The following is an 11,951-nucleotide window of genomic DNA, read 5'->3' as shown; positions in this document are numbered from 1 at the left end:
AAAGTCTGAAATCTGAAACACTTCCAGTCCCAGGTATTGTGGATAAGGGATCCTCCACCTGTAGTAATTTTATTGTGGCTCTTCCCTCACTGAAATACCAGCTCCAGGAGGGTGGGGCTTTTCATCTCTTTAGTCACTTATGCACTTGTTGTGTCCTGATGACTTAGAACAATGCCTGACACTTAGGAAGTACTCAATAAATATTTGTTGATGTAAATCCATTGAAATACCAGCCCCATAAGGATGGGGATTTTCATCTCTTTAGTCACTTATGCACTTACTTGATAAATTCTCATTACCTAGAACAATGCCTGACACTTAGCAGGTACTCAACAAATACTTGATGAGAGCTCATGAAGTGAGTTTAGTTCAAGTGGTTTTTTACAATAGCAATTATCCTACAGGAAGGATGACTGCCTATATTTAAATTTCCTGACTCAGTAGGTTGTCAATAAACAGGGACTATGATCTGAAAGCAAACCTCAGTTGAAAAAGAAAAGCATGTGCTTGTATGAGTTACAAGAAAGGGCTAAGTGCAAAAGAACTGCTGAGGTTAACATGAACATTGTTCTGTAAACTTATGGTTTAAATAAAATCTTTATCACCACACTTTCCAAGAGCAATATATCTTATCATGGATGTACATAAAAAACTCTCGTGTCTTTCCTCTTAATACCCAGAACATTATTTTTATTTTATTTTTATTTTTATTACCGATTTTGCATCAGAGAATATTGTAACTCACTGCACCTAGGTAAAAACTAAAGACATAAATCTGATGTTAGTTCTAAAAATCCACAAGGGTAATGATATGAATTTCAGAGACATGGAAGCCTTGTTCAGAATAGATTATAACAGAAAGGCTCAGTAGAGTCAGGTTCATGAGTGTGTGACCTGTTCAGAAGTGGGTGCTTAGAAGGATCATGGCTTGGGTTAATGCTCTGCTGCTACCGTCTTGAAATCCTTAACAATTTATAAACAAGTGAACTTCATTTTCAGTTTACACGGGGCCCTGCAAATTATGTACCTGGCTCTATCTTCCTTTGTAAATGGAGAAACAGACTCCAAGAGTTTTGAAACTGCCACAATAGATCCAAAAATTGTGTAGGCTTTTCACAACTGTACAATTTTGTTACGTATTTATAAACATCTGCTGAATGGATGACTATGTATTGGCCCTCGTCACTTCAGAACCAGGTCTTGAACTTAGGGATTGTGGCAAGAAGGAACAAGGCACGTCCCGGGGGCTCACAGGGCAGGCCAGGTGGCTCACACTTGTGATCCCAGCGCTTTGGGAGGCCAAGGCGGGCGGATCACTAGAGGCCAGGAGTTCCAGACCGGCCCGGGCAATACGGCAAGATCCTATCTCTACTAAAAATACAAAAACAGCCTGGCGTGGTGGCATGCGCCTGTAGTCCCAGCTACTCTGGAGGCTGAGGCAGGAGGATCACTTGAACCTGGGAGGTCGAGGCTGCAGTGAGCCCTGATCTCAACACGCACACACAAAGAATGACTCTCGGGCTTCTTTTTTTTCTAATGTACGGAGGTAAAACCTTGAAAGCACATAGTCAAGTGCCTGATTCTTCCAAAAACAAAAACAAAAAACTAGCCTCAATGAGGAGGTCCATAGCCTCCAGCTAACCAGATTTTCAGTCACAGTGCACCGGGGACCTAAAAAAGGGTCAATCTCAGCACCATGCACTCCACCGGGTTCCTTCCGCCCCTCGAGCCCAGGATGGGAGGAGCCGAGGAACCGAAAGAGAAAACAGGCCGCGCAGGCCGCGGAGGAGCCGGGCGCCTTAATGGAGCTCCGGACGCTGCTGTGGCTGCTGTGGCTGCTGTGGCTTCTGTGCCGGGGCGGCTGCGATGCGGACTCCCACGCCCCCTTCACCCCGACCTGGCAGCGGAGCCGCGAGCATGAGGCCGCCGCCTTCCGGGTACCGAGCGCGCGCCTCCCCGGGTCTGTCTCTGCTCCCCCACTTCCTGTCCCGGGTCTGGGCTGCGGAAGAGGGCCCCCGAGAGGGGACCCTGCTAGTGGGCACCCGTGGCTCTGCGATGCGTCTGGGGCACTGAGCTGCGGGTGCAAAAGCCAGCTTCTCTCTCCCCTCCCCTTGTGCCATGGTGTCGCTCCCCCATGCCTTTGCTCACCAAACGATTTGATTTTCCAGAAAAGATTTGCCGCTATGAATTTTTGGGACGCATCCAAATGAATAAATAGATACGTCCAAAGTGTTCTTGGTGGGAAGAAGCACCCCCTTTTAGCAATCCCCTCGATCGTTGCCACTGGCTTCCAAAGCTCCTCTATTTCTCATTTATGAGAACCAGAAACAGGGAGCAGCCTGTTGGTGGAAGGAACCTGTCGTTTTTTTCTTCCCGAGGAGGGCGCTAGTGATCGGAAGTTAGAGACAAAGAGCCTGCCTTTAGCCTGGTTAAAGAATCCGGATGGTTAATGATTCTCCTTAAACTAACGCACCACCTTAAAAGTTCTTCCTGCCTTGTTGGAGACTGAGTTGGAGAAAAGAGAAACATTTAATTTCCTTTTCTTATTATTATGAAAATCCTTTTATAATAAATGCTTAGATTTGAGTCTAGCATGAAATCTCTGGAAGGGACCGGTTAGCTGAGCACAAATAATGATTTTCCTGAAAGCAAGGAGACTGCAAGAGATGCCGCTTTCGTGCTTGCCTCACTATGTTCTAGATATCTGATACCATTTAACACGTTTTTAAATTCGTGAAAGATGCCATTATCATGATTTAATTTATTAGAAAAGAACATTCATTCTGAATCAAACGTAAGTCTGAGTTCAGTAATATTGCTCAAGAGAGTGTATCTTTTTTCCTGGTGTTTGTTGGAATTTCTCACAGGATTTCATAGCTAAGCTCATTCCCACCGCCCCCCCCCCAACCCCCGGAAAGCCCCAATGTTTAGGAAGGCCAGCCTTCCCTGATTCTGTCCACTCTTACGTTTCGTCCAAACCGAGATGTGTACTGTTATCTCCACTTTATTATTCTTGAGTTCAGTTCTGGTTTTCAAAACCGGAAGTCCTCTTACTCTTTCAAGAACAAAATTCTGGCCTGTATTCTACCCTTATTCTGAACTTAGGTTCGTTTTCCTGGTAAATCAAACCCATTAGGGGAAAAGTCAGTCTCACCTTTATTGATAACATATTCATTGGCTACATAAATAAACACACTGTCAGGCTCCTAAAAAATTAGTATTTCAGGACAAAGCTCAAAGGGCTAGACTTATAAATATATTTTAACGGTTGTTTAGATTTTAGATAATTTGTAAATATATATGTATATAGTTTATGTAGTGACTCATACTGGTCCTGTAAAGAGGCTATACCCGGATGAACGTCTAGAAAATGTAACTTTTCTCAGGAGAAATACAAAGATCCAGGTTGAAAGATGGAAAGTTGGAAGTGGAGGAGGATGGAATTATGAAGACACTTAGTACATTTTAAAAACCTTGGGTTAAGAAATACCGAAAACGTTTTCAAAGCAATTGCTGCCTGTAGGAATTTTCTTCATGAGAGGGGTACGCAGAAAGGAGAACAGTGAGGCTTCAAAGCACAGTTGCTGGAAACTGAACATCTCTTGGTGCTTAGTTGGACTTTATTCAAGAATGCTTTAAAACCGATTTTCTACCTTAGCGGTCCCCAATCTTTTTGGCACGAGGGACCGATTTCACAGAAGACAGTATTTCCATGGACGGTGGGGGTGGAGGAGGGAAGTAGGGGGATGGATGGTTTTGGGATGAAACTCTTTCATCTCGGATCATCAGACATGAGTTAGATTAGTTAGCTGGGGATTGCTGTTTGGACTTGGGATAGAGAGCTGGACACAGGGAAACGTGGAAAAGGCCCTGCCTCCTTGGTAACCATGAAACTTCTTGTTGAAATCAAGTGAATTCATTGGTGAATTGATGACACAGGGTTTTGCAGCTGAAGATCTGGTTCAAGAAAGTCCTTGATTAATTAGTAACGTCTTTCATGATCATGGGTTTAGAGAATGGTGAAGGTTTTTAATTTGTTTTAATCTTAGCCTTAGATAGTTTTGTAAGTTTCCTGGGGATGCACCTTACATGAAAGTTAAGTTAGTCCATGACTTTCCCACAGAATATTATATTCTGTTCAGTGAAACCTAGACTCCTCTATGGTTTATTATGGGATGCCTCACAAGATACCTGACTTTGGATGACACCCCTTGTCTCTGCGCTTTCACTACTTTAGAAACTTCTAGTGCTCAGGAAGCTCTTAACTGTTGGATTCAGCCTACTACTTTCCTTTGTGCCAAAACCTAGGTTTGCCCTCATATTTACTGATACTCATTATTTTACCACAGATCATTTGGCATTCTTATCCTTTGGGAGGCGAAGACCCAATATTGGATCCAATAAAAGTTTGATACTGTCACTTTAGAATAGTATCTATACCAAAGCACATGTGATTTTACATAAAATTTCAGAAGCTTCACCTTAAGACCAGTTGCCATAATGACACAGGTTATATTATTATGAGATTATACATTTAGGAATGTTTATTTATGTGTAAATAGATGGCCGTAGCATCTTTATAACAAGTGATCCTAACTAATGAGCCACTTATATGTGCTTGCCATAATCAGTCCCTTGAAATCTGGAATTAGGTCCTCCAAATAGGCTTTATCCAAGAAAACTTTAAAACCTATTTTCTACCTCAGTGGTCCCCAAACTTTTTGGCACCAGGGATTGGTTTCATGGAAGACAGTTTTTCCACGGACTGGGGTGTGGGGGTGGGGTGAGAAGGATGCGGATGATTTCAGGATGAAGCTGTTCCACCCCAGATCATCAAGCATAGATTCACATAAGGATGGAGCAAACTAGATCCCTCACATGCACCGTTCCCAGTAGGGTTTGTGCTCCTATGATAATCTAATGCTGCTGCTGATCTGACAGAAGGTGGAGCTCAGGTGGTAATGCTCGCTCGCAGGCCCCTCACCACCTGTTGTGCAGCTCGGTCCTTAACAGGCCACAGACCAGTACTGGTCCATGGCCAAGGGGTTTGAGACCCATGTTCTACCTTATATAAAGATAAAAACATGAATTTGATGTTAGATAATGTTGTTCTGCAGACTTTTTCTGACAATTTTCACTTAAAGTATACATTGGCTAAATGGAAACATAAACTTAAAATCATAGATTATAATTCATTCATTCATTCGTCCATTCATCTTCCCAAACATTCATCCAATACTTTATTTAATTTCTATTGTGTCTAAAGAACTGGTCTGGGTTTTCTGAGGGGTACAGTGGAGAATAAGACATGTGCTATGCTCTAAGAAATGTACACAAAAAATGACTATCATTATGTTTAAACATTGTATTATCCATTTTCCTGTAAATAGAAAGAAGAATATAAACACTTATACACTAGAGAAATAGATTCTCCCAAGTAGTTCACAAAAGAATGTATTTTTAATTCAATCTTTTTGTGTGCATGCTTACACAAATACTGACTACACAGTTCTTATCATACATAGTAAATATATATCTGCATTATGTTTATACAGAGTTCAGTACACTGTATAGAAAATACTTTGTCTAAGAAACTTTTCAAAAGTGATTTATAAAAATGTATCCTTTAAAAAGCTTTTATTGTTCTAATCCAGGGCTTCTCAACAGTGGCACTATTGACATTTGAGAATGGATAGTGATTTGGTGTGGGGGGCCTTCCTCTTCATTGTAGGGTGAATAGCAGCATGCATGGGCTCTATGCACCAGATGCCAGTGGCATCCCACCAGTGTAACAATCCCCAGTATGACAAATGAGGGACAAAATTATCCTCAGTTAGAATCACTGATCTAAAGTTTACAACTCCTAAGTCTTCCAAGAAATTCTCAGCAATGCTTTAATATTGTATACAAATATTTTACCTTTTTGCTCATCCTCAGATTTACTGCAATTTCCAGAAACTAAAGCACTCCCAAGGAGAACATTTTAAATCTATGTGTACAATTTATGATTTATCCTATGAAACTTCAAAATCTGCAAATGAAAGTTGTTAAATCTTGAGTAATGGAATGCAAGACAAACAGTGAGTTTAAAGTGCCGAAGATAAAGTGATCTTCCGAAGTACCTTAGGCATCTCTGATAATTTCAATATAAAACTCATCCCATGGATACATGGGATTCACTGTAAGGGAATACACACATCATTGCATATGTTGATAAGGGCAAATAAATCATCATGATTAGTGGAAGGAAACCTAGATATCAATGGGGAAAAAATAATAGATGTTCACTGCCTTTTCAGCTGATAAAACAGACATGAAGTCCCTTAAAGTTTATGTCCCTTCGGTGGATTTCTTGCAGGCCAAATAACTATACCCCTCCACCAAATACTAGTTGTGTGACCTTAGGCAAATCATGTATCTGTTTCTCAGATTTTTTCATATGTGAAGAGCGGGTAATGTTAGCAATTACCTTTATACAGGACTAAGTTAATTCATATAAAACACTTGGAATGAATACTTGCATTCAATTTAACAATCCTTTCAACCTTTTGTATTTAGTGCATTCAGTGGCCAAGAGCTTTCTTTGTAGAGAAATGAAAACAGTTTGCTCATAAAGGATTTGCTTAGTCCTTTAGAAACAGTTGAGTACATGCAAGAAGAAAATACATGATTCCATTTATTCTTACTTAGTGGCAGTCTGTGAGAAAGATTTCACAGACTTTTCCCCCCAGGGAAGTAGATTAAGGAAATGTCTGAGAACCCCTCAAGCCACCCTCCATGGGTTTCTGCTCTTAGATCATTTTGAACATGACCATTTTCCTCTTAACTTACCCTAACCCGAGCATTGTCTAAGACTGTGGTTACCCACAGCTGGAAAGGTAAGAGGGCCAATATGCCTGAGATTGCTGGAAGGACTTTCTGATCCTGTAAGAAAAATGTTGGTTTCCGAGGAATTTTAAAACTGCAGCCTCACCTCCTCATGAGACTGGTTCAAGTCTCTTGTCAATAGTTATTCTGTTTTATGATCAGACTGAACCCATCCTCTGTTGTTTGGCCTTGCTGGGATGCTTCATGACTGACTACTCTGCAGTTCTTATCAACCTCCTTTAGTGTAGTTATGAAGCATCCTACCTAGGTTAACAGGCAGGAAATTAGAATATGGAAGACACTGCTTAGAAACATATTACATTTAAATCACAGTTCAAATATGTGATCACCTCCAGTGCACGTGCACACACACACACACAAAGGCAGCTTTAAGAGATTCTACCTCTTAGAAGGATGGCTGCTAGAAGTCATAATAAGGATAGCTTTAGGGACAGAGTCTTACAGGGACAGGGTCCTAGGTATAAAGTTGAGAGGTTCTACCTGTAATAAATAGAGATTTAGTAGCACAAGGTCTACCAATGCCCAAGGGACACGTTTTTCCTGGTTTTATAATCAGGATAATTCCCTCAAGCTCTTAGGTTCTGAGTTACCTTCTGTTCGGGAATCTGGTATCTCCCTTTGTAACTCATTCAATTAAACACATTTAACAACAACAATAACAACAAAAAGGTGAAGGTAGTTATTTTTCACCAAATCTGTTCAAAGACTGTTCTGACTTACCAGCTCTAATTTTTCTCATGTAAGATCTAATTTTTAAACATCTGCACTTTTCAAAAGCATCAATGAGATGTTTCCTATGTATTCATCAAAACTTTACGTTTTTCCTCTCATAAATGAAGTGAAGGTTCAGGTCTTTAATATTCTATATGACTTTAGAGACGGCTACTCTAAATGTGCTCACTGTCATATCCTCTGTTGAGAACATCTGCTCACTGATCCTTTACCTACCGGAGGATGTTGGATGTAATGAACAGCAAGGGCCTCATACAAACTCTCAGTATGTGATGCTTCTATGAAATCTTTAATAGCTAGAATCAAGAGAGACCGGAAAAGTCACTTAAGAGAATTGATAATTCGCCGGGCGTGGTGGCTCAAGCCTGTAATCCCAGCACTTTGGGAGGCTGAGACGGGCGGATCACGAGGTTAGGAGATCGAGACCATCCTGGCTAACCTGGTGAAACCCCGTCTCTACTAAAAAATACAAAAAACTAGCCGGGCGAGGTGGCGGGCGCCTATAGTCCCAGCTACTCGGGAGGCTGAGGCAGGAGAATGGCGTGAACCCGGGAGGCGGAGCTTGCAGTGAGCTGAGATCTGGCCACTGCACTCCAGCCTGGGCGACAGAGCAAGACTCCGTCTCAAAAAAAAAAAAAAAAAAAAAAGAGAATTGATCATTCAAGAAATAAAATATAGGGCTTTTTAAATTTTAAATGATGCGAAACCCAGGTTAGTCAGCTTGCTAAGTGTATAGCAAATAAAAGAATAAATAAATGAGAATAAATATTCTTGGATATACTGATAGTATTATTTTACCATGAAAGCAACAGATTGCTTTCAATAGATAATATTGATCCTCATTTCTAATGCCATGAGAAATACTTGCTCCAAGTGAATCTGAAAGTATGGTCTTTGAGCGCCATTTCTATAATCCAAATACTCTGTTTAAAAGAAAAGGAAGATAGAGGATGAGAGTATTTTAACTGAGCATTTATTTTGCCAGTCTGTAATATGTGTTTTGCAATTATTATTTTATTTAATCCTTACATTCTGCCAGATCAGTATTACTCCATTTGTTGATTGAAATAAAGCTCAGAGAGGTTGAGTATATAGCCAAAAGTTGCACAGCAATGGTAAGACATTTCAAATTGTTGCAAAATTAAAAAGAGGCCGGGCGTGGTGACTTATGCCTGTAATCCTAGCACTTTGGGAGGCTGAGGCAGGCAGATCACGAGGTCAGGAGATTGAGACCATCCTGTGTAACACGGTGAAACTCCATCTCTACCAAAAAAAAAAAAAAATACAAGAAAATTAGCCGGGCGTGGTGGCAGGCGCCTGTAGTCCCAGCTACTCAGGAGGCTGAGGCAGGAGAATGGCGTTAACCCGGGAGGCGGAGCTTGCAGTGAGCGGAGATCGCGCCACTGCACTCCAGCCTGCGCTACAGAGCCAGACTCCATCTCAAAATAATAACAACAACAATAATAATTATTATTATTATTATTATGCTGTGTTCAGAAGCCGCCAGGAAAGTACTTTTAATGTTATTAATGGTTTTGCAAAATCAAAACAAGTGGGTAGGGATTAGTGGTAGGGAGAAGAGGAAGCAGAGCATTTAGTGGTTTAGAGTATTTTGCTCTTGGCAAGAAGTCCACAATTCGTATAAAGATTGAGTAGCCCTGACATGGGCTATGGAGAGCTGTCAAAAGACAGGAGTCATTACACCGGAATGGCAAATGGAATTATTTTAGAAGTTGTCTCCTGGTTGAACAAGTGGAAGACAGCAACATTTTCAGAAGTCCTGCAGATACTGGTGCTGCTGACATAAATCAAAGGACAGTATATCAAGTGATAACAAATAGAAAATATATGTGGAGATATTTGGCTTTTCAAACACATGGCACAAGACCAAAACCAAGTAACTGTTACTGGAATCATCATTGAAAAATAGGGATATAAATATATAAAATAAATAAATAATGTATTAGTTTATTTCATTATTAAATTAGTGTTATTATAACTACTTCACAACCAGAACAACTAAACTTTGGATGGTGAAATGACCCTCATAAGGCAACACAAAAATTAAGAGAAGTACAGGGGAATTCCCTGACAACGATATATAAGTTTGTTTCATCTGGCATTTGCCAACTTGAGTGGCAATATATTGTTTTACTCGTAGATGTCACAAATGATCTAGTAAGATAAACTTGCATTAGCTCTCCAACTAAATAGAGTATATGGCTCAACTACTGCCTCACCTCGCAGACACATGTGTAGAACGAACACGTATAGCATTGCCTACAATCAAGAGTCTAAAATGCATTCCTAGAATTAGATTTTCTTAATTAAACAATCTGTGTAATTTTAAGGATCTCCAAAGGGTGTACCAGCCTGTACCTCATGTGCATGCATGTGTGTGTGTGTGGTGTATTCCTTTTTGGTTCTGCTAATATGATGTACCATACTGATGATTGATTTTGAAATTTTAAACCAACCTAGCATTTCTGAATAAACTTCACTTGGTCACAATGTATTGTCGTTTACATATATTGCTAGATTTGGTTTGCTATGAAGGATTTTGCATCTACAGCATATTTATGAGGGATACTGGTATGTAGTTCTATTTTATTTAGATATATTTTTCTGTTAGAATCAGGGTAACACTGTTCTTATTTAAGTTGCAGCTTGTTCCCTTCTTCTTGACTTTCTCAAAGGATAATATTGGTATTACTTCTTTCTTCATTGTATAAAGTTCACCAAAAAACCATCTGGGCCTGAAGTTTTCTTTGTGAGTGTTTTCACTTACAAATTTAATGCCTTTAGCTGATAAAAGGCTGCTCAAATTTTCTGTTTCTCCTTTCATCTTTGGCAATCTGTGCCTTTCAAAAAGTTTGTCCATATTGTACAGTTTGCCAAGTTATTGTCATAAAGTTGTCAAAATATTATTCTTCTAATGCCTGAAGCATCTGTAATCATGGCTCTTCTTTCATTTCTAATATTGGTAAATTGGTTATTCATGTCTTCTCATTCTTTTTTTTTTTTTTTTTTTTTTTTTTGAGTTGGAGACTTGCTCTGTCATCCAGGTTGGAGTGCGGTGGTGTGATCTCAGCTCACTGCAACCTCCGCCTCCTGGCTTCAAATGATTTTCCTGCCTCAGCCCCCTGAGTAGCTGGGATTACAGGCATGAACCACCACGCCCAGCTAATTTTTGTATTTTTAGTAGAGACAGGCTTTCACCATGTTGGTGAGGCTGGTCTCAAACTCCTGACCTCAGGTAATCCACCCACCTCGGCCTCCCAGAGTGCTGGGATTACAGGCGTGAGCCACCGCGCCCAGCCTTTTTTTCTTTTTTCTTTTTTTTAAATCAATCACAGGAGCAATTCCTGTGAACGAATAGGGAGAGGTCCAGGTAGAGCTATCTGATTGCAATGTAATTCTAACCCTGAGTGAAGGAAAAAGGGAAAGAAGGTTGGGGAAGAGTTCCATGCTGTCTCATAGTCCAAGGAAAGTTTGGTTTGGCAAGGTCATCAGGGAGTCATTAATCAAAAACCAGCTTTCAGGGGAGTCCCATTAGTCCCCCAAATAGCAAGCCTTAGCATTCAGTCATGAGCTAGGTGCAGCCCATAAGAACTGTGGCTTCCCTTGGTGGGATCATGGAGATTCAACTAGCAGCAACTAAACTCCCTATAGAAAGAAGGCTGAGAGGCATTCTCATGGCTGCCACATTCTCTCCTGTGCATTCTTAACATCCTGCATTCTCAGTGCCTTCCTGACTACTCCAGCTCACAAAGATGGCCAGGCGGTACTTACTGATTGAATGAATCCTCTGCATTCCTTAGCAGTTAATAATTTCTGGCTTACATTTGTCATTTGCCATATACAGAATTACTTTGTATTTTAGTTCTATTTTTACGTTTATATATCCAGGTTATATTGAAAGCCTTGCTTTGTCAAGATTATTTTTAAGTACCTCAAAAACTTTATTAATTTGTTGATTAGCAATCTTCCTAGGTATGCACAGAAGGAAAAAAAAAATAAGATTATGACAAGTTCCAGAAATAATTTACTTAAAAAAAAACAGCTTAAAGTTGTTAAGGGCATGATATGGAAAATGTCACTTATCTACTTATTCACCAACAAATACTTATCAAGGATTTATTGAGTGCCAGGCATGTGCTATGTGAGGGTATCACTGTAAGGAATAAGGCATATAAGGAGTCATCATTTTGCTTAGAGGTTTTTGAGACAGACATACAATAAACACAGAAGTACATAGACAAATACTTAGAAGCACTAGGGTTGAAAAGGTACCAAATTGATAGCCCCCTGAAATTTTATTTATTCTACGT

General features: G+C 40.2%; 1 protein-coding gene across 1 annotated transcript in view; it reads left to right on the top strand.

The window, feature by feature from the left end:
* The first annotated feature begins 1,758 nt into the window (after window positions 1–1,758).
* Window positions 1,759–11,951, top strand: part of CTSO (cathepsin O) — a 30,075-nt gene continuing 19,882 nt past the window's right edge. The window contains exon 1 of the mRNA XM_015139410.2: window positions 1,759–1,937. Coding sequence (XP_014994896.2) covers window positions 1,803–1,937 — 135 coding nt within the window. The 5' untranslated portion in view covers window positions 1,759–1,802. The remainder of the gene's footprint in view (window positions 1,938–11,951) is intronic.

Source organism: Macaca mulatta, chromosome 5 (assembly GCF_049350105.2).
Source record: "Macaca mulatta isolate MMU2019108-1 chromosome 5, T2T-MMU8v2.0, whole genome shotgun sequence".
Lineage (NCBI taxonomy): Eukaryota > Metazoa > Chordata > Mammalia > Primates > Cercopithecidae > Macaca > Macaca mulatta.
Note: the sequence above shows the minus strand (reverse complement) of the source record. Positions and strands in the feature narration are given on the sequence as shown.